Source organism: Anabrus simplex, chromosome 10 (genome assembly GCF_040414725.1).
Source record: "Anabrus simplex isolate iqAnaSimp1 chromosome 10, ASM4041472v1, whole genome shotgun sequence".
NCBI lineage: Eukaryota > Metazoa > Arthropoda > Insecta > Orthoptera > Tettigoniidae > Anabrus > Anabrus simplex.
This window is the reverse complement of record NC_090274.1, coordinates 48,990,302-49,015,272: the sequence shown is the minus strand read 5'-3', so window position 1 is coordinate 49,015,272 and position 24,971 is coordinate 48,990,302. Positions and strand designations below refer to the sequence as shown.

Genomic DNA, 24,971 nt, shown 5'->3' with positions numbered 1-24,971 from the left:
TTCTCGCGAAAGTCTTGAGATCTGTGACGTCAATCTCGAGAATCTCGAACGAGAGCATTGCCCAACAGTACACGTGAGGGGTACGTTGTATATTGGTGGAATGATGGTAGCACCGCATAGTTTTATCACCCGTTCTTGTCTTTCAGTGTTGCCTTCAAATTGGCTTGTTTTCTTCCGGTGCTTGTGTTTTGATGAGATAAGAGAGGAAATCGAAATATATTCAGATAGCAATGGCAGTGAACCTAGCAATTTTAGAAATATGAGTGACTCAGGAGATCAGGCAGATCTTGATTGCACCAATAGTGATGGTGATAAAACAATGTCGAAATTTGTGTAGAAGAGTTGATAAAACAAGAGAAAACACTATTTGGAACTTCCTTTTGTTTGCGTATTAAAATGACAGACACAAAAAGAGGGTATCACATTGATACACACGGGCTTCTAAGAAAAAATTACAGAAGACACTGTTGATTATGATTCGTCCATCAGATGGGAACGACAAAAGCCTCGAGCAGATCCCTAAGTGCTATTCGACAGGAGTAAGCTATGTGCCGGCACTAGGTTTGATCCTCTCCCTTTCTACAATCATACATCACGCCTTCCGTTTCATCTCATTAACTTCTCTGATGAGACTGACGTCAGGAAGGGCATAAAGGGGCATATCACTTCGCTCCTGACTCCGTAGAGAAGCTGGACAAGAAGTGAGTGAGTGAGTGAGTGACTGAGTGAGTACGTACGCGAAACTTTTAGTGATACTTCGGTTCCATAGTGCTGATTCGGTAGACTTCGGTTATATTCGAGATTAGTATTGGCAACCTTTGATACAAAAAATATGAATCGATTACGCATCGTCGTGAGACATCTGGCGGTATAATTGCAACAATTTAAATACTTTTGTTATTTACACAGCAAAGTCAAAATATGGGTTAAGCTTGAACATGAGTGAGGAAAATCAAACCACATCACAGGAACAACCTAGAACTCCTACACGGAAACGACGGTGTAGAAAATTCCTATCGATCAATCGTACTGTCGATTCAGTTCAGATTTCATTTCCATACAGTGGGCAGTATCACCGGAACTGGGGTAGCTTCCGCCTTACTGCTCACCCCCGTAAAACGAAGTATCACTAAACATTTTTTCGGGCTGTAAGTAACCTTATATTCTTACACGCCGCAATAGTAGGCCATGGAGGGGCAATTTGACTTTTTCCCACCTTTCTAAAATACAATTTACTGTGCCGGTTTTGGACTCATGATTTCGGAATGCGAAGGCCGAACCATTTAGTGTTCAACAGTTTACGTTTTGTCTTCATACGATTAGAAATAATCATTTGTCTGCAGTCTACTACTTTGCGGTTATGAGAGCTGGACTATTGGGAAAACGGCAAGAGATACATAGGATGCAACTGAAATGTGGATTTGGAGGGAAATGACGAGAACATGTTGGACATAAAAAAGAAGGACTAATCGAGATGTTCTAAAGGAAGTCAATGAACAACGGAGATTGGTAAAGGATATGGAAAGAAGAAAGTTAAAACTTGTGGGTCATATCCTGAGAGAAATGCCTTTGAACGAAAAATACTAGGAAAGAAAGGAAGTGGAAGACCAATGACGATATACTTCGAGAATGTGAGAAACTTGAGGGGATGTAGAAACTACCAGAAATTGAAGAGCAAAGCAGTATTGAGAGGAGAATGATTGCAGTGACAAGGCTTTTTCTTCTTCTTCTTCTCTTCATGGGGCCTCTAAATACAAAGGGCACTAGGAAAGTTTTGCAATGTGAGTAAACGTTTTAGACTTTTTCAAAATAATTTCCACCACATTCAACACACTTCTCCATACGTCGAAACCAGTCACTGAACCATTTCTGCCACTTTTCTTCGGTTACATTTTCACACTCTTGATCCCATGCTGCCAGAAGCTCCTCGACGGATGCAAAACGCCGCCCTTTCAGCTTCATCTTCACTTCTGGGAAGAGTCACATGGGGCAAGATCAGGACTGTATGGAGGCTGATCAAGCACAGTCAACCCTGATCTGGCAAGAAAATCCATTGTTACATTAGTACGATGTGCTGGAGCATTGTCGTGATGCAAGAGCCAAGTGTTGAGCCGTGACCTTGGACGGAGCTGCTTGAGAACCTGGATGATCTGAGGCAGACAAGTCGCACTGTACCACTTTTGCAGTAACTGTCCTTTGTGTTTCTAGCACAACCCGAGTCAGGATGCCCCGTTTAGTGAAGAATACTGCAGTCATCCTTTTCTTCACTGACCTTGACTTTCGCACAGTCACAGGAGTAGCCTCATCTTCAAACAGCCACACCTTGTTCTGGGATTTTGTTGGGATATCGTAATACTATTAATAAAGCCAAGTTTTGTTACCTGTAACGATGCTAATGACGTTACGCGAAGTCCCATTTTCAAACTGTATTAGCACTTTTCGGCACCATTTCACTCGATATGCCCTTTGTTCCTCTGAAAGTGAATGGGGCACCCAAAGGGAACAAACCTTTCTAACATGAAGATGGTCGTGCAGAACTGAATGAATAGCTGGTGAAGGGATGTGGAGGGTCTCTTCTACCTGCCGATATGTCAACCGCCTCTCTTGCTGCAACATTTTCCTCACAGCTTCAATGTTTTCCTCAGTCACTGATTCAGACGGTCACCCAGAACGAGGATCGTCTTCAACCGCAAAATTTCCTCTCTGGAACTCGTTGTACCAGCGGAAAATTGTTGTCCGATGTGGACAGTCTTTCCCCAGCACAGGAGTGGTTTCCTCCAGGCACTGGTCAACAGTTAATGGACGAGCAAAATTGTAGCGGATAATTGCACGATATTCACCTTTAGACCACACTGACATCTTAACTTGCTTTCAATCCCCCTGCTTGGTAACAACTGGTGTGAAGATCGCGCCTTGCTGTCTTCTAGACCGGTTTTCACCTCTCTTTTCATCCCTCACTATAACAGGGGTGTCCAGCGAACCGTTTTTGCGTATTGCAAAACATTCCTAGTGCCCTTTGTATTAGTTCCTAGTTAGCGTCGACCTGTGAGATCTTTTGCCACCATGTTTTTCGTTCATTCCCACCTAGATATATCTGCTCTCTTCACAAGCTGCAGGTTGCTCTTATTGGGACTTCTTGGATTTTCTTCTCTCTCTTCACCTGGTAGTCCTTGAGTGGATAGTCTGATTCTTCCCAGCGCCTCACATTCGAAAAGTATGTGTTCAGCTGATTCCTCTGCTTCATTGCATTTTATACATATATTGTCTCTTATTACTCCAATTCTTTGCAGGTGTTTTTTCAGATGGCAGTGTCCTGTCAACAGTCCTACTACCCATCTTATATTTTCTCTGCTGAGTTCCAACAGTTCTTTAGTATGCTTCTTGTTTGGTCCTTTTGTCAGTTCCTTTGCAAGCTTGCACCCTGGAGTATTTTTCCAGTTTGTTTCTTTTGTACCCATTTTCCTATGTAGTGTCGGGCTTGTCCATAGGAAACTCCGCATACAGGTTCTGAGCGTACAAAATGTGTTTCTGCCCCTTTCCTGGCCAGTTTATCTGCCTTTTCATTTCCTTCTACACCTGCATGCCCTGGTACCCATATTATTTTGACGATGTTGTACTTTGAGAGCTTCAGGAGAAGTGAGTGGCAATACCAGACAATTCTGGATATTGTCCGGACTGCTTCTAGTGCCTTAATGGCCGCTTGGCTGTCCGTAAAAATGAAAATCTTCTTATTCCTATAGTTCATTTTCGGATTTTCTTCAAGGCATGTTGTGATACGTATCATTTCAGCTTGAAGGACTGTAGTGTGTTTACCCAGGCTCATTTGGATTGATCTCTCAGGTCTTCTTCCGTCGATTCCTCCTCCTGTGCCTGCGACAAGGCTTAGTGTATGATGACCATTTGAAATCAAACATCAGTTTCGTTCTGTGTAAGTCTTAATGCGGGCAGCGACATTCTATTGTTTAGCTAGATACGTGAATTGGCGTCACAGAGTTGTTAAAAGAGAGAGAGAGACTATGCTAGTGGAAGAGAGAGAAGGAACACACGTTATATCTCCTGGGCTATGTCGTACAAACAACTAGCATGTGTTTTAATCAAAATCTTGAAGCAAAAGCGCGCATGTGTTAGGGGACGGTACAAGCTGTCTTGTGGGTGCCGCTTGTCGGCAGGGGAGAAACAGCCACCGTTATTGGCTAAAAGTAGAATTAAACTGGGGTCAATTGAGTGAGGAGGGTGAGGCAAGGATGAATCTGCCGGTTACGTGCTTTCTGAAGATCGCAATTTACTTTGATCTTTCTCCCTCCGACGTGAAATCTGTTGAAGTGCTATAGAGAATGACGCCTCTTTCCAGACAAAAATGTCAGGTAATAGAACGTCTTTATGAGGTTTCCACTACTCATTGAGAGAACCTACAAGTGTTAATAATTAGTTCAAGGGGAAAAATATTACGAGCTCCTTGATGCATGAGGTTGAAAAGAATTCCAAGCATGAAGAAGAGATTTAAATTGGTACTAAAAGCAGACAGAAATCTCCCATAAAGTTCAGTCTTCCGTAGTTGCACTTATTCCTCCTTTTGCAGTAGTTCTTTCTTTCTTTCTTTCTTTCTTTCTTTCTTTCTTTCTTTCTTTGTAAAATGTTGAACATGGGACAGAATTCTGACACAAACTGTCATCATTTCTTTCTCTCTTATCGCTTCCTTAATCTGAGGATCGTGATTTCCTGACAGGCTATTGCTCAATTTTATTATTCATTTATTATCCTCTTGTTTTCTATGGCGTCGCTCAAGTTATATGTATGTTTAGTCCTTAGCCCGAAGGCTGGTTGGATCCTCGACAGCTCCGCCATCAGCTGTCATAGATGGCCTAGGCATCACTGAAAAGGCGTACTAGGGAAATGAGGAGTGAGGTAGTTTCCCGTTGCTATAGAGCGTGCTATTATTATTATTATTATTATTATTATTATTATTATTATTATCATTATTATTATTATTATTATTATTATTGTTATTATTATTATTATTATTATTAGCTATTTGTTTTACGTCGCACAGACGCGGATAGGTCTTATGGCGACGATGGGATATGAAAGGCCTAGGAATAGGCAGGAAGCGTCCGTGGCCTTAATTAAGGTACAGCCCCAGCACATGACTGGTGTGAAAATGGGAAACCACGGAAAACCATCTTCAGGGCTGTCGACAGTGGGGTTCAAACACACTATCTCCCGAATACTGGATACTGGCCGCACTTAAGCGACCGCAGCAATCGAGCTCGGTATTCTTCTTCTTCTGCTTCTTCTTCTTATTGTTGTTCTTTAAGGGGACTTAACAGGTAGGCCATCGGCCCCTAATGGTACGAGGTGAACGAAATGAAAATTAAACCTTAAAATTATATCCACTGACTTGAATCTAAAACAAACGACGATAAAAATATGATCGTGAAACAAAACAAGTCCGCCTCTGTGGTGTATTGGTTAGTGTGAATAGCTGCCATCCCCGAAGAACCGGGTTCGTTTCGCGGCTCTGCCACGAAATTAGAAAAGTTGTACGAGGGCTGGAACGGGGTCCACTCAGCCTCAGGAAGTCAACTGAGTAGAGGTGGGTTCAATTCCCACCTCAGCTATACTGGAAGTGGTTTTCCGTGGTTTCCCACTTTTCCTCCAGGCTAATGCCGGGATGGTACCTAACTTAAGGCCATGGCTGCTTCCTTCGCTCTTCCTTGTCTATCCCAATCTTCCCATTCCCCACCAAGACATAGCAGGTGAGGCCGGCTGGACGAGGTACTGGTCATCCTCCCCAGTTGTATCTCCCGACCCAATGCCTCACGCTCCAGGACACTGCCTTTGAACTGGTAGAGGTGGGATCCCTCGCTGAGTCCGAGGGAAAAACCAACCCTAGAGGGTAAACAGATTAAGAAAAAGAAAGAAAGAAACACAACAATCTGTGGATTCAATTCACAATGCTGAAAAATTCCGTCACCGTCTGGGAACATCTTTTGCAGCTCAGGAACAAGTCTTCTTTGCAGTATTTGGATGTACTGGTCGGATTGCATGATCCCTTCAACTGGTACTAAGGGTTCCAATCCTTCAATTCTCTCTCTCTTTGTTTTTTTTTTTTTGTTTTTTTTTTTTTTTACAAAATGACTGTACGTCGCACTGACACATATAGGTCTTATGGCGCCGATGGTACAGGGAAGGGCTAGAAGTGGGAAGGAAGCGTCCGTGGCTTTAAGTAAGGTACAGCCCCAACATTTGGCTGGTGTGAAAATGGCAAACCACGGAAAACCATCTTCAGGACTGCCGACAGTGGAGTTCGAACCCACTATCAATCACTCAATCACTACTGTCTACATTTAGGGCAGTCGCCCAGGTGGCAGATTCGCTATTTGTTGTATTCCTAGCCTTTTCTTAAATGATTGCAAAGAAATTGGAAATTTATTGAACATCTCCCTAGGTAAGTTATTCCAATCCCTAACTCCCCTTCCTATAAACGAATATTTGCCCCAATTTGTCCTCTTGAATTCCATCTTTATCTTCATATTGTGATCTTTCCTACTATTAAAGGTACCACTCAAACTTATTCCTCTACTGATGTCCTCCCACGCCATCTCTCCTCTGACAGCTCGGAACATACCACTTAGTCGAGCAGCTCTTCTCCTTTCTCCCAAGTCTTCTCAGCCCAAATTTTGCAACATTTTTGTAACGCTGCTATTTTTTTCGGAAATCACCCAGAACAAATCGAGCTGCTTTTCTTTGGATTTTTTTCCAGTTCTTGAATCAAGTAATCCTGCTGAGAGTCCCATACACTGGAACCATACTCTAGTTGGGGTCTTACCAGAGACGTACATTCCCTCTTCTTTACATCCTTACTACAACCCCTAAACACCCTCATAACCATGTGCAGAGATCTGTACCCTTTATTTACAAACATATTTTTGTGATTACCCCAATGAAGATCCTTCCTTATATTAAGACCTAGGTATTTACAATGATCCTCAAAGGGAACTTTCACCGCATCAACGCAGTAATTAAAACTAAGGGGACTTTTCCTATTTGTGAAACTCACAACCTGACTTTTAACCCAGTTTATCATCATACCATTGCCTACTGTCTATCTCACAACATTATCGAGGTCCTTTTGCAGTTGCTCACAATCTTGTAACTTATTTATTACTTTGTACAGGATGACATCATGTGCAAACAGCCTTATCTCTGATTCCATTTCTTTACACATATCATTGATATTGCTACCTTTCCACCCCACACCATTTGCCGCATAGAAACTAATGACAGCATGATAATCCCTAAAAAAAAATCGGGATACTGCCATATAGCACCATACGCCAAAGCGCCTGATGGAAAGGGACCTTTTTAGTCTAGAGTCAAATGCCACCTCATCAGGAAGGAACAAAAAAATTCAGAATGATGGGTGAGCAAATGCTCTTCCGACCGTGCAAGGGTCTACTGCACCCTTCCGTTCCAAAGAATCAAACCACCGACCTCCCAAGGCCATGGTACGTTCGCGGCAGAAGATCAAAGAAAATAACACATAGCTAGCTTAAAGGCATAAATGAACGGAAGGAAACCTGGGATACAATGTTATTCGGCAAAATGACAGGCAGGCAAAAATTTAAATACCTATTTATTGAGCCTTGATAAATTAAATTAATTAAAGGTTGATCCTGAATATTTATAGTATATTAATATTGAATATGCAATGTCCAATGGACTAAATACAAATTATAAAGTGTCAAAAATTTTATTTCTCCTTTACTTCTTTCTTCTTCCCGACATGATGATAAATATTACATCATAATTTGTATAACATACTTTTCAAATAAAAAAAATCAGAAATATCCTTACAAATGCGACGGTTATCATTAGTAACTTTCTTCACTATCAGAAGGAGCAATTATTTATACAACAAATTAAATTGAAGATAACTTGAAGTGGTCACCTAAAAATTAATTATATTACAAAAATAAACAAAGAATAAATGAATGCTAGTCGTTATAATCCTAATCAAAATAAAATGACTGATGTTGGGTCCAGAAATCGAACCCACATCCCAATGGATCCAATGACAAATATTACGAAAAATAAACTCGATTTGTCATCCACATAAAGAGTAAAACACGACTAAAAGAATGTATAAAAAGGAAAATATGTACACAATATGAAAATAAACAATAACAATATATACATGCAATTGGCTGTATATATAAAAAAAAATGTGACAACAAAAATCCATGGTTGCCCCTGAACTCGAACCAATGATATCGAAGATGACGTCGACAAACGGGACTAATAAAACTGCCTTTCTTAATTAATCATATGGTCAACAAATAAATGAAAATACTGGCGTTCCAGTTAGTTAAATATTATTATAAGATCATACATGAAAAAGTCAAAGAACCCTTTAAACAATAATCGGTGTCATACAGCTTTCATTCTAAGCGGAATAGCTCGAACAACACAACATACGGTAACCCTCTTCAAGAGCCAAACCCTTTTCACTCTCCCCTCATCGTAAATTTCTGGACGTCAAAGCGCGGCTAATAATGGCTCGGTGTGGCAGAAATATCCTTTCAACATCTCAAGGTGAAAGCAAATCGTTTCCCTTGGAACACATATTTGTTAAATAATCTTATTTCATTATATATTCTCATATCATATTTCCAAAGCTCCACTGGCTTATAAATTCACTGTCCTGCCACAATTATATAATACAATATCAATCCACTGTTCATTGTCTCATATTCACATCCCTTAACTCAGAATGACCAGCTTCGATTCCATCCGATTACAGAATACAGCCTAGGTTTTTCCTACATTTTAAAATCAAATCAATAAAATCAAATATGGATTTTAAACATATCCATAAGGATATTCTCATATTTAGAAAGGGAAATTATTCGACATTAAAGGAAAACGCTAATCTCAATAGGTAGGCGTCTGTTCGATGTCTAGGCATGTCACAAGTTACGCATATAATTAATACAGCCATCTACAAATATATCATCATGTGAATTACATGAAAATAAGAGTGCCTTGCTATCCTAATGTTAACAGTCGATAATCCATTTTTACAAGCATAATCACCATGCATTATGATAATAAGGTTGGATATCACGTAAATAAATTATACAAAATTACGGCTCGGCTCAGTGCCAAAAACAAATCCACTATCTATTACATTTACCTAATCTAAGCACTCTGACTAACTAATATTTTATCATCACGTCAAATACATGCATTACGTTAATTATATATATATTTAAGCCCATGGAATAGACTATAAATTCCATGAAATGAACATAAATAAATATGAAGACCACTCACAAGTTCACTTTCTAATTAAAAAGAAATACATGCAATTTACATGTCTAACCTAATTTACGTGATCTGCATAATGAATAACCGCGCATTTATAAAAAAAATTATTTCATTTTAGTACTTATCATCATGTCGTAACAATCCAAGGTTCGGGTCCCGGGTAAGACCCTCATCTTCATCTTCTAAGCTTCCATGGTGTTGACGTTGGTCACGGGTTCATGTCCGTTGCTACTCCCGCTGAGCACGTTCATAATCCAATGGTTATCTTCTACACTTATAACAGTTTTATGAGATTAAGACTTGTTGCGTCACTTTAACACACACAATACAATTAATAGCACTATAATGAAATTAATACTTGTTGCATCACTTAAAAAATTACAATTATACCGTTCTTGCGATCACATTATTTCAACCTGTTTTTAAATACTGTTGTTTGTAGACAATTACAATATTCTCGAAGATATAAACTGTACATTTACAGTCTGAAACACTGAATAGATCAGAACACCATCAAACCGTGGTTCTGCTTTGGATCCTTCGCGTAAAGTGGATGGGTTGTCATCATCGCGGTTCCTTTTATAAACTTTCCCCCTTCCATGCAAGAGACAATGGATAGTCCCCACTACTTTCTTTTAATTAATAGTTCCACGTGTCGTATGACATCGGTAATACTCTCAAACGTGTGACTCAGATTCTTAAGTAGTCTGGTTATGTGCGGAACCTGAAATGTTCGGCCATTTATTCAAAATTAATTATCAAAATAATGCCCCAACAATGTCTTCCATGAGGGTGCTGCGTACAAGGGACGCTTAGCGCGTTATATAATGCAACGATTGCGTATTCTTCCATACGTTAATATATTATAAAGAATTAGAATTTTGACAGATGTCTATAATTAAATCATATAACATCCCGAGGTTTCTCATATTAAATATTATGCATGTCTCGAAATCTCATCAAAATAATGCGATTCGCGAGCTGGCAACATCGTGTTCGGCCATTTTTTCAACGGGTGACGGTATCATTATCGATTTTTCTGGCTTGAGATTTTCTTCCCTCTCTCTCTATCTGTGTATCCTTTTAGTTAAGACGGAGTGGTGTTTAGCAAGTTACAAAGGTTGTGTAAGCATGTGCAACCTAATGCAACTTTTTGTAACAAGTACGAGGGAGCTTTACAAAGGTTTTTCACTGCCAAATAATTAATAAATAAATATGTACATGACCGATAAGGTCACATCTGCCTCTCCGTCGGACTCAAGAAATTTGGAAAGGGTTACAAATTTCTTGACTGATTTCATTTTATTGAAGAGACTCTCATTTACATAATTAATTGTGGTCTCTTCGGCAGTGTATTGTTCTCAAGAGCTCTCGGTTTTCAACCCTAAACCTTTGGTTATCCCGTTCGAGTATAAAAGCAACTTGACCCAAAATTACTCGACGTTGTTCTAATTCTTCTCAATTTTGACACCATGGGATATCCTCGTCTTCCTGGTTTTCAGTCCTTGTCATCTGGACTTCAACTTCCTCAAGATTCTCATCTTCTTCATCCTGTGGAATGTTGTCATCATCTTCATCTTGATCCTCTCATTCCTCCTCGGAGTTCTGCTCTAAATCTGCTCTAATGCTTCCTGGTGGATAATATAATTTTTGATTTTATTGTATCAAGTACAGTTTCCTTCAATCTGGGATCACAATCTGAAATATAGGTATTTACTTTAATGTCCCTTATCCTACTACTCTGAAGATAGAGTTTGACACTTTAATCTTTCTTCTCTCTTTTCCTGCCAGAATGTCCTAATGATGTCGCTGCTTCTGGATCGTATGTCATCACTACAGACTTCCATTCAGGATCTCTGCTCATGTCCCATTGAGTTTGCAACTCTGGACCTCCATATTCAGTTGCTTGCTGCAACACGGCTGTCTTCCGTCTGTTCTGTCGATTACGTTCCCGCTGCTCCACGTATCGTCTGGGATTCAAAATTCGCCCATCTACTTTTTCTTTCCACTTCGCGGGTTGTGGCTTCGATCCTCTTCTGCGTCGACTCCTCCTCGAGTACCATCTTCTCGGACTAGTACACCGTCCGTACTTGTAACAGTACCGTTTGATATGATACTGTCTTTTCCGTTGGCCTGACGATCCATTCTTCTTTCTTCTAAGCTGTGGTCTCCAATTCAAACCTTTCGTGCTACTGTGCGTCTTCTTTTTCTTCTTTCTTATGCCTGAATTCTTCGATGAGATAGACTGTTCTGCCTCCTTTTGGATACGCACTCCCGTTTTACCTGACATACCTAATGTCTGAGTCTCAACACATTCAACGCGCTCAATTACCGTTTCCTCTAAATTCTCACTCGATTTATCCAACTGTTTACATATTTCTTCTTTACCTTCCTCTATAGAACCGTTCATCTTTTCACTACTCTGTCTTATATCTTGACCTAACTGTTGAAAAGTGTTTTTAATGTTCTCATTCAACTGATCGAATTTCTGATCAATTATATTTATAATGTTTTCATTACTCTTTTTAATGTCTTCACTATTCTGATCTATCTTCTGAACAATCACTTTCATATTTTTATTAATGTCCTCTATCAAAGCCCCCATGGCTTCCATATCCATTCTACACAATATTTCAATAAGGTGGGCCCCCCTTAACTCGATCCTCGGATTAGGAGAAATCAACTTGAAAATGAAATCAATTCAAGGTCAACTTAATCCAAAATCATAAAATTTTCACAACAATGTGACTTGAATTAATTATATAGCCTGAATACAGCTATCTCAAAATTATCCAACAGTATAATTTATCAAGGGTACCTTTCATCACAATATTTTGAATACGTAGCCTATCATTACTATAATTTTTATTTTTATTATTATTATTATTATTATTATTATTATTATTATTAATTTTGAATAAGTTCGTATAATAAAAATATCGCAAGTTAAATACCAACACAGGTGGTATATGCCAATAAATTAGGCCATCCTTCCAGTATTGAGGCAGATACACCTAATACAGTGGGTAATATCGTCCCAAAACTTTCCACATGAATCCTAACTTACTGCCACTTAACAACAAACACTAAAGGCCTGAGGTCACCTTTACCTACAGCGAAACACTAACACAAATTTAATAAATGATTCACTATGAGTAATGAGGCCTGTTACAACCAGTACCTCCTGACAAGTAACCATGAATACGATTACCTGAAGGGTATCGATATTCATTTTTCCTCAGATTTGGGAAAACCATTTTATTGTTTCCCGGGATTTAATTAAATCCCTACATGATTTTGGGTACCTCAATTACTATGAATGACTGTCCTGGTTATCGTCACACAGACTATAACCATGACTATGTTTTCATTTTGCCATAAATATCACATTAATTTTAATCTGTCATTCACTTCGCATACTGATCCAATTATCAGCATCCCATAAATTGAACATCCATCGTGTTCCTTCATATAATAATTGGTCAGTCCTATATTCCTAAATATGGCATAACCATGCCTGACGCCCATTTTCGCAAAAGTTATCATTTGAAATTATCTCTATCGAAAACAGCGAAAAATTCTGAAAATGCCGAAAAATTCAAAAATTACGAAAATGCCGAAAATGCCTAACATTGTAAATGCCTAAAAATGCCGAAAATGCCTAAACGCTGGGCGCCAAATGCTACCTTTCCACCCCACACCATTTGCCGCATAGAAACTAATGACAGCATGATAATCCCTAAAAAAAAATCGGGATACTGCCATATAGCACCATACGCCAAAGCGCCTGATGGAAAGGGACCTTTTTAGTCTAGAGTCAAATGCCACCTCATCAGGAAGGAACAAAAAAATTCAGAATGATGGGTGAGCAAATGCTCTTCCGACCGTGCAAGGGTCTACTGCACCCTTCCGTTCCAAAGAATCAAACCACCGACCTCCCAAGGCCATGGTACGTTCGCGGCAGAAGATCAAAGAAAATAACACATAGCTAGCTTAAAGGCATAAATGAACGGAAGGAAACCTGGGATACAATGTTATTCGGCAAAATGACAGGCAGGCAAAAATTTAAATACCTATTTATTGAGCCTTGATAAATTAAATTAATTAAAGGTTGATCCTGAATATTTATAGTATATTAATATTGAATATGCAATGTCCAATGGACTAAATACAAATTATAAAGTGTCAAAAATTTTATTTCTCCTTTACTTCTTTCTTCTTCCCGACATGATGATAAATATTACATCATAATTTGTATAACATACTTTTCAAATAAAAAAAATCAGAAATATCCTTACAAATGCGACGGTTATCATTAGTAACTTTCTTCACTATCAGAAGGAGCAATTATTTATACAACAAATTAAATTGAAGATAACTTGAAGTGGTCACCTAAAAATTAATTATATTACAAAAATAAACAAAGAATAAATGAATGCTAGTCGTTATAATCCTAATCAAAATAAAATGACTGATGTTGGGTCCAGAAATCGAACCCACATCCCAATGGATCCAATGACAAATATTACGAAAAATAAACTCGATTTGTCATCCACATAAAGAGTAAAACACGACTAAAAGAATGTATAAAAAGGAAAATATGTACACAATATGAAAATAAACAATAACAATATATACATGCAATTGGCTGTATATATAAAAAAAAATGTGACAACAAAAATCCATGGTTGCCCCTGAACTCGAACCAATGATATCGAAGATGACGTCGACAAACGGGACTAATAAAACTGCCTTTCTTAATTAATCATATGGTCAACAAATAAATGAAAATACTGGCGTTCCAGTTAGTTAAATATTATTATAAGATCATACATGAAAAAGTCAAAGAACCCTTTAAACAATAATCGGTGTCATACAGCTTTCATTCTAAGCGGAATAGCTCGAACAACACAACATACGGTAACCCTCTTCAAGAGCCAAACCCTTTTCACTCTCCCCTCATCGTAAATTTCTGGACGTCAAAGCGCGGCTAATAATGGCTCGGTGTGGCAGAAATATCCTTTCAACATCTCAAGGTGAAAGCAAATCGTTTCCCTTGGAACACATATTTGTTAAATAATCTTATTTCATTATATATTCTCATATCATATTTCCAAAGCTCCACTGGCTTATAAATTCACTGTCCTGCCACAATTATATAATACAATATCAATCCACTGTTCATTGTCTCATATTCACATCCCTTAACTCAGAATGACCAGCTTCGATTCCATCCAAAATCAAATCAATAAAATCAAATATGGATTTTAAACATATCCATAAGGATATTCTCATATTTAGAAAGGGAAATTATTCGACATTAAAGGAAAACGCTAATCTCAATAGGTAGGCGTCTGTTCGATGTCTAGGCATGTCACAAGTTACGCATATAATTAATACAGCCATCTACAAATATATCATCATGTGAATTACATGAAAATAAGAGTGCCTTGCTATCCTAATGTTAACAGTCGATAATCCATTTTTACAAGCATAATCACCATGCATTATGATAATAAGGTTGGATATCACGTAAATAAATTATACAAAATTACGGCTCGGCTCAGTGCCAAAAACAAATCCACTATCTATTACATTTACCTAATCTAAGCACTCTGACTAACTAATATTTTATCATCACGTCAAATACATGCATTACGTTAATTATATATATATTTAAGCCCATGGAATAGACTATAAATTCCATGAAATGAACATAAATAAATATGAAGACCACTCACAAGTTCACTTTCTAATTAAAAAGAAATACATGCAATTTACATGTCTAACCTAATTTACGTGATCTGCATAATGAATAACCGCGCATTTATAAAAAAAATTATTTCATTTTAGTACTTATCATCATGTCGTAACAATCCAAGGTTCGGGTCCCGGGTAAGACCCTCATCTTCATCTTCTAAGCTTCCATGGTGTTGACGTTGGTCACGGGTTCATGTCCGTTGCTACTCCCGCTGAGCACGTTCATAATCCAATGGTTATCTTCTACACTTATAACAGTTTTATGAGATTAAGACTTGTTGCGTCACTTTAACACACACAATACAATTAATAGCACTATAATGAAATTAATACTTGTTGCATCACTTAAAAAATTACAATTATACCGTTCTTGCGATCACATTATTTCAACCTGTTTTTAAATACTGTTGTTTGTAGACAATTACAATATTCTCGAAGATATAAACTGTACATTTACAGTCTGAAACACTGAATAGATCAGAACACCATCAAACCGTGGTTCTGCTTTGGATCCTTCGCGTAAAGTGGATGGGTTGTCATCATCGCGGTTCCTTTTATAAACTTTCCCCCTTCCATGCAAGAGACAATGGATAGTCCAATGGATAGTCCCCACTACTTTCTTTTAATTAATAGTTCCACGTGTCGTATGACATCGGTAATACTCTCAAACGTGTGACTCAGATTCTTAAGTAGTCTGGTTATGTGCGGAACCTGAAATGTTCGGCCATTTATTCAAAATTAATTATCAAAATAATGCCCCAACAATGTCTTCCATGAGGGTGCTGCGTACAAGGGACGCTTAGCGCGTTATATAATGCAACGATTGCGTATTCTTCCATACGTTAATATATTATAAAGAATTAGAATTTTGACAGATGTCTATAATTAAATCATATAACATCCCGAGGTTTCTCATATTAAATATTATGCATGTCTCGAAATCTCATCAAAATAATGCGATTCGCGAGCTGGCAACATCGTGTTCGGCCATTTTTTCAACGGGTGACGGTATCATTATCGATTTTTCTGGCTTGAGATTTTCTTCCCTCTCTCTCTATCTGTGTATCCTTTTAGTTAAGACGGAGTGGTGTTTAGCAAGTTACAAAGGTTGTGTAAGCATGTGCAACCTAATGCAACTTTTTGTAACAAGTACGAGGGAGCTTTACAAAGGTTTTTCACTGCCAAATAATTAATAAATAAATATGTACATGACCGATAAGGTCACAATATACAGTATATATAATGTGCCTTTCGTCTTATGGGTGCAATAAGAAAACATAAAGTTTCAATAATACTACCTTCGCCTACTCTTTTTTTTTTTCTGAGTTCTGTTTTCCAGAAACATAGCCAACCATTCAATCACTCTTTTGTCAAGTACAATTGCACTCATTTTTGCCAGTAGTCTCCCATGATCTACCCTATCAAATGCCTTAGATAGGTCAATCGCGATACAGTCCAATTGACCCCCTGAATCCGGGTTATCTTCTGTATCTTGCTGGAATCCTACAAGTTGAGCTGCGGTGGAATAACCTTTCCTAAACCCAAACTGCCTTCTATCGAACCAGTTATTCATTTCGGAAACGTGTCTTATATAATCAGAAAGAATGCCTTCCCAAAGCATATTGGATAGGCCTACTGGCCGCAACTTAAGCGACTACAGCTATCGAGATCGGTCCTTCATTTATGTAACACCCCCAAAACATATCCTGCACGGAGTGTTTTATGGTCTGTTGCAAATGATGGGAAGTTGTTGCTACCTGTAGTTGTCCAGGTCTCAGTTGCATAGGTGGTAATGGGGTGTATGATAGTGTGAGTTAGTTGCAGGGATGGCATCCGACCGTAAAACAGGGCCAGATCCAGATGTGCGATCTCACAGTTGTGGGGAAAGCTGCAGAAGAAGAAGAAAATTAGGATTTTAACCGCTTCAATCTATGCTCATTAATCCGTACGGAGGAGTTATAATTTAATTAATATTTTTTTGCTAGTTGCTTTACGTCGCACCGACACAGATAGGTTTATGGCGACGATGGGACAGGGAAGGGCTAGGAGTGGGAAGGAAGCGGCCGTGGCCTTAATTAAGGTACAGCCCCAGCATTTGCCTGGTGTGAAAATGGGAAACCACGGAAAACCATCTTCAGGGCTGCCGACAGTGGGATTCGAACCTACTATCTCCCGAATACTGGATACTGGCCGCACTTAAGTGACTGCAGCTATCGAGCTCGATGAATTTAATTAATAGAAAATGCATCCATCTACATAGGGTTGGTTTTACGATAAGCATCAGCCGATCCCAGATAATTTTGGAAAGGTCAGGAAAGAAAGAAAGAAAGAAAGAAAGAAAGAAAGAAAGAAAGAAAGAAAGAAAGAAAGAAATAGTTTGAGGCAGACTATCATTTCAGCTCGACGAGATTCTAAAGAACGGTTATTACAGTAATTGATTTCTATTGTACAGTGAAGGGCGAAATAATTGCAACCTAGTTGACCGACATGTAGGGGGAGGAGGACAATCAGAGGGCTCTCCCATCGCAATCCCATCAAGAGCTGCAATAACAGCGCGCGGCGTGGTGGTCTCATTAGGGGCAACAATTAAAAGGCTCTCCAGCAGGTGCAATCACTCTGATGAGAGTCAGGTTCGCTCCACATTGATGCCACTGAACTTTGGTTTTGTTGTGTAATCTTACTGAAAAACAAAGGCTTGATATTCCCAACAGTGCGGAACCATAAAAATGAATGAAGGCAAATACCTCCTATTTCAGAACCTGATAAATTAATAATAATGCTATTTGCTTTACATCCCACTAAGAATTTTACGGTTTTCAGAGACGCCGAGGTGCCGGAATTTAGTCCCGCATAAGTTATTTTATATGCCATTAAATCTACCGACGCGACGAGGCTGACGTATTTGAGCATCTTCAAATACCACCGGACTGAGCCAGGATAGAACCTGCCAAGTTGGAGTCAGAAGACCAGTGCCTCAACCGTCTGAGCCACTCAGCCCGGCAAAATGCCTGATAAATTCCCCACTTTTTACGGTAGAAATTAGCATCGATTTCACATCACGATGATGGCGGGAATTTATATTAATTAGGGCACGTCATTAGTAAATACCACTACTACTACCACTACTACTACTACTACTACTACTACTACTACTAATAATAATAACAATAGTAATAATAATAATAATAATACAACTGACAGGGTTCCTTTCTTGAAATGCATCGGAGAATTCATCGAACCGACAACCCTTGAAAAGATCTCACAACAAACTCGTCTCAAAAACATTAAAACAGCATTGGGGTTAGTCCAAAACATCTACAACAAAAAATCCATATCAAGGCACACAAAGATTCGGTATTACAACACAGTCATAAAAACAACCGTCCTTGACGCAAGTGTAACATTGTCACTCAGCAGAAAACAAGAACTTGAAGAAATAAAAAAAAAATTAGGAGAAGGATATGATTAGGAAAATCCAAGATGGTTACAGGTTACAATCAATAAAGACAACAGAAAAGTTCTCAAACATTGAAATTTACATTAGGAAAAGACGAATGAAATTCTCATTGGATTACCAGATTGACAAAAAGGATATTAGATTATGTAACTTCACTTAAGAACTCGACACCCTGGTTTAAGAAACTTCGAAAGGACCTCAAAAATGCAAAAATAAGTTCAACAGACATGCTAGAAAGAGGCATCTTTAGGCACAAAGTAAACATTGGGGAAGCTAGATCAGGGCAACCAAAAGAAAAACAGAACATGTAACAGCAAGAAGGACGCACAGAAGAATTGATTGAGGTAGGCCTACTTGTTTAACGACTTCCAGTAATGGGAGAATTCGCTACTACTACTACTACTACTACTACTACTACTACTACTACTACTACTACTAAGAAAAAAGAAGAGAAAGGAAGAACTTAATAATGTACATCACTCCATTCTGATGTCATGCCGACAAGCAGTTCCAGAATGGGCTGAGTGAAGAGGGCAGGGGTTTCTAGTTGGTGGAAATCCAACTCCCACACAGACTGGTGTCTTTAAAAGATTTTCCCCTGCCATAACAAAAAAACTACTACTACTACTACTACTACTACTACTACTACTACTACTACTCATATAACAGCATAGTACAAACATTTAGGATGGTTACGTTTAAACGACCGCAGGAAAACCCACCAAATGACCCTCGTCTGTCAGTTACTTCCTACAAACAATCTCACCTACATATCGTACAAATTTAGGCTTCTTTATTAATTCCACGAAATTAATACTCGTTGCGGATTACTACGTAAAATAGACGGGTTCTGCAGCGTGAAGAAGTCCCTAACCTCCAGCTACTCATCCTTGTCCGACTGGAAGCGTCGACCCTTCAAGGTGTGGCTGGCTTCCCACATCCATCGGCGTTTGGTGTCGAAACGCGACCCGCACGGAACTTGGTGCACCATTCCACAACGGTGGTTTTCGACAGACATGTCTATCCACCGATGTTTGTCCTTCGGCGGCCAAGAACAGAATAACAGCACGTTGGTCCTGTTTGGACGCATTTGGTAATAACGTCGCCATAGTTCACGTCGCCGCATTTAACGCACGCGGCACGGCACGACTGTCGCACTAATCCCTTTGTCTACATGTCCGTGCGTATATACCGCATCGGAGTCGCGCTACGTTGCATGTCAGCTGCAGCAGTGCCCTCAGACCGAAACGTTTTGATAAAACCAACCAACCAACCAACCAACCAACCAACCAACCAACCAACCAACCAACCAACCAACCAACCAACCAACCAACCAACCAACCAACCAACCAACCAACCAACCAACCAACCAACCAACCAACCAACCAACCAACCAACCAACCAACCAACCAACCAACCAACCAACCAACCAACCAACCAACCAACCAACCAACCAACCAACCAACCAACCAACCAACCAACCAACCAACCAACCAACCAACCAACCAACCAACCAACCAACCAACCAACCAACCAACCAACCAACCAACCAACCAACCAACCAACCAACCAACCAACCAACCAACCAACCAACCAACCAACCAACCAACCAACCAACCAACCAACCAACCAACCAACCAACCAACCAACCAACCAACCAACCAACCAACCAACCAACCAACCAACCAACCAACCAACCAACCAACCAACCAACCAACCAACCAACCAACCAACCAACCAACCAACCAACCAACCAACCAACCAACCAACCAACCAACCAACCAACCAACCAACCAACCAACCAACCAACCAACCAACCAACCAACCAACCAACCAACCAACCAACCAACCAACCAACCAACCAACCAACCAACCAACCAACCAACCAACCAACCAACCAACCAACCAACCAACCAACCAACCAACCAACCAACCAACCAACCAACCAACCAACCAACCAACCAACCAACCAACCAACCAACCAACCAACCAACCAACCAACCAACCAACCAACCAACCAACCAACCAACCAACCAACCAACCAACCAACCAACCAACCAACCAACCAACCAACCAACCAACCAACCAACCAACCAACCAACCAACCAACCAACCAACCAACCAACCAACCAACCAACCAACCAACCAACCAACCAACCAACCAACCAACCAACCAACCAACCAACCAACCAACCAACCAACCAACCAACCAACCAACCAACCAACCAACCAACCAACCAACCAACCAACCAACCAACCAACCAACCAACCAACCAACCAACCAACCAACCAACCAACCAACCAACCAACCAACCAACCAACCAACCAACCAACCAACCAACCAACCAACCAACCAACCAACCAACCAACCAACCAACCAACCAACCAACCAACCAACCAACCAACCAACCAACCAACCAACCAACCAACCAACCAACCAACCAACCAACCAACCAACCAACCAACCAACCAACCAACCAACCAACCAACCAACCAACCAACCAACCAACCAACCAACCAACCAACCAACCAACCAACCAACCAACCAACCAACCAACCAACCAACCAACCAACCAACCAACCAACCAACCAACCAACCAACCAACCAACCAACCAACCAACCAACCAACCAACCAACCAACCAACCAACCAACCAACCAACCAACCAACCAACCAACCAACCAACCAACCAACCAACCAACCAACCAACCAACCAACCAACCAACCAACCAACCAACCAACCAACCAACCAACCAACCAACCAACCAACCAACCAACCAACCAACCAACCAACCAACCAACCAACCAACCAACCAACCAACCAACCAACCAACCAACCAACCAACCAACCAACCAACCAACCAACCAACCAACCAACCAACCAACCAACCAATTAAATATGTATTACTGCGCAAGTTTTCATTCCTTTCCTGAACGAGACGGCAGGCCTCTTAGAAGGCGAGGCCTTTTCTCAGGACTGGGTGATGCGATATGGCGGTGATGTTCGGGGAAGGTGAAGGGAAGCAGAATTGTCCTTCATTGGAAGGTTATGGAAAACCACATAGAACCGTTCTCAGTTCAGCTGACGTTCGGGACTATACCCTTTCCGTCTCGCCACTTGTAAGCAGAAGCCCAGTCTGCACCCGTCGACTTGGTGGATCCCCTCCCTGTTATTTTGCTAACCTTATTTATTTGCGGAGAATCGGGAAATTTATTGAACATCTGCCTTGGTACATTATTCCAGTCTCTAACTCCTCTTTCTATAAATGAATATTTGTCGCAGGATATCCTCTTGAAATCCAACTTTATCTTCATATTGTGATCTTTCGAACTTATTCGTCTACTAATGTCATTCCACGCCATCACTCCATCAACAGCTCGGAACATACCGTTTAGTCTGGCAGCTCGTCTCCTTTCCCCCAAGTCTTCCCAAACCAAAGTTTGCAACGTTTTCATAACGCTACTCGTTTGTCGAAAATTACGAGAACAAATCGAGCTGCATTTGTGTGTATTTTTCAAGCCCTCTAATGAAGTGATTATGGTGAGCGTCCCATACACTGAAGCTATACTCTGGTTGGGGTCTTACCTCTCCTTTACATCCTTACTACAACCCATAAATACCCTCATAACCATCTCATTTGCAACCTTTATTTACAACCCCCTTTATATGATTACACCAATTAAAATCTTTCCTTATAATAACACTAGGTACTTACATTAATCCGCATAAGGAACATTCACATGATCAACGCAGAGGACTTTTTCTATTTAATGAAACTCAGAACCGGACTTTTCATCCTGTTTATCATCATATAATATTGCCTACTGTCCATCTCACAACATTTTGCAGTTGCTCACAATCTGGTAACTTATTTATTACTCTATGCAATATAACATTATCCGCATAAAACATCTCCGATTCCAGTTTTTTTACTCATATCATTAATATTATATAAGAAAACACATAGGTCCAATAATACTGACTTGAGGAACTTCCCTCTTAATGTTTATAGGATCACCTATTATAATTTTCTGAGGTCTATTTTCTAGAAATATAGCCACCCGTTCAGTCACTCTTTTGTCAAGTCCAGTTGCACTCAGTTTTGCCAGTAGTCTCCGATGATCCACACCTTAGATAGGTTAATCACGATAGAGTCAATTTTATTTTCTGAATCTAAAATATTTGATATATCTTGCTGGATATCTACAAGTTTAGCTTCAGTGGAATGACCTTTTTTAAACCCGAACTTCCTTCTATGGAACCAGATGTCTAATATAATCAGACATAATGCTTTACTAACGCTTACATGCAACACGTGTAAAATTGACTGGCCTGTAATTTTCGGCTTTATGTTTATCAACCTTTCCTTTACACAAAAGGGCAGGATATACCGTATATTAACAGGGACATTTTTTATTGATACAAGAAATCACCTCCCGAACGTTGATACAAATGTTTTGATACATCCTATAGATGTGAAACATCGCATCACATTTTCAGCAATCTGTTCACTAAAAAATTACAAAGAAATCCAGTGGAACTTTGAGACATTTCTAAAAAAACGGAGTGCTTAAAATGAATCGATCGTATAGTGCATATTCGCTGCTAGTATTGATGATGATGATGATGCTTGTTGTTTTAAGGGGCCTAACATCGAAGGTCATCGGCCCCTAATGGTACGAAATGAAAGAACAAAAAATTCAAAGGCATCCACTGACCAAAATAAAAATAAAATGTCATGAAGAATGAATGAATGAATGGATGGACAGGAACCCAACAAAACACAAAACAAACAAACAAAAACCAGTGGAGCGCACTCAATACAGATCGAAAATAACATTATTACCGACCAAGGAACCACTTACAAAGCAGAATGATGCTTGGTGTCTAAAGGGGGTGCAAAATCCACGTCTAAGGCCCCACAGAATGGTACTTGTCGCGAGTAAAATAGAACCATGGTATGTGTCACGTTGGGGTATTAATCAGAAGTAGCGAAGACTCACGGTGTTCCACAAAAGATGGTACTATTCACAAGTATTGCAATACGTACAAGTAACGCAGACCTATGGTGTGTCTCACACAATGGCGCAACTCATAGCCAACGCAAATCGAGAAGGTTCCCCACCTAGGTGTACTAAACACGGGCGCCGGTATTCCCGTGGTGTTCCTCACATAGTGGGTACTAATCACAGGCAACGCAGACCCACGGTGCTGCTCATATAGCGGTGCAACTCACAGGCTACGCCCAGACCCGCGGTGTTGCTCACATGGGTACGACGCACGGGTACTGGAATCCACCAGGCCAGGCCTTTACTGCTACTAATCACAAACCTATTTCGTACCGAATTTAGTGGTACTACTCGCAAGTACAGGCAACCTATGGTGTTCCCCGCGTGATGGTACGATTCAAAATTAGTTTCATGGTTCTAATTCAGTCAGCCCTTGGTCGCCCCTTTTAGTCGCCTCTTACGACAGGCAGGGGATACCGCGGGTGTATTCTACATGTGCGTCCCCCACCCGCAGGGGGTAGTGTGTTTGGTCCGCGAGAGGTATTTTATTTCCCTCAAGTCCGCCGGCAAGCCGGTTAGGACCCCCCTATCCGCCACCTGGGACGCGCCACGTGGGAGTATCACCTCTCCCCCTGCTAGTATTAAACATTCGACTGGTGTTGAAGATTCTCTTACCTGTGACAGATGTGTGAGTTGTGACGAAGCGTAGTACGACACTCTCGAGGCACTGTAGTTGTTAGTGGCGGGCTTGCTGTATATATGATGACTGTATCCCCCACTCCCATTGGTGGACGTCACGTGGGTGGTGGCGTACGGACATGGCGATGGAGAGGATCGGCGGGACAGAGGCACCTTGTGGAAGCTTGCTATGGTAGCATAACTCCCGCTACCAACACTAGGGGCGCGAGCCATCGAGTCCAGACGAATGAACACGTTTGGATTACTGCCGTACGCAGCGCTAGTGTACGTTGTGCTGAAACAGGCAAATAAAGAAAGGAGGACGTTAAATATTTTCTAAATTTCAGTGACACGGGGAGTATAACAGAGAATACATCACTAGATTCTAAAATGCACAGAACCCACAATTTGACAAATAGAATGCTGAAACTTTGCAAAGTGCTGTCTCCTTTGCTACGCACATACGATAGAACAGAAACATTTTATTTGGAGCTAAGATGGTGCAGTCACCTTCCACTCGGGAGGCTACTGCATAGTGAGCCATCTAGTAACGAACAAGAGTACCACTTACAACAGACCACGACCGACTGGATCTCTCGCTGGGTTCCTTATACACTGACTGACAGAGCAAATGCAACACCAAGAAGGATTGGTCAGAACTTTATGCCAATTGCAGGGTAGACGGACGTCACTGAGGTATGCTCATGATGTGAAATGCGCCGCTGTGCTGCGCACG

The 24,971-nt window shown here is 40.3% G+C and overlaps 1 protein-coding gene across 1 annotated transcript in view; it reads right to left on the bottom strand.

The window, feature by feature from the left end:
* Positions 1-24,971, bottom strand: part of Drl-2 (Derailed 2) — a 942,221-nt gene that overhangs the window by 130,498 nt on the left and 786,752 nt on the right. The window contains exon 8 of the mRNA XM_068229325.1: positions 24,233-24,530. Coding sequence (XP_068085426.1) covers positions 24,233-24,530 — 298 coding nt within the window. The remainder of the gene's footprint in view (positions 1-24,232; positions 24,531-24,971) is intronic.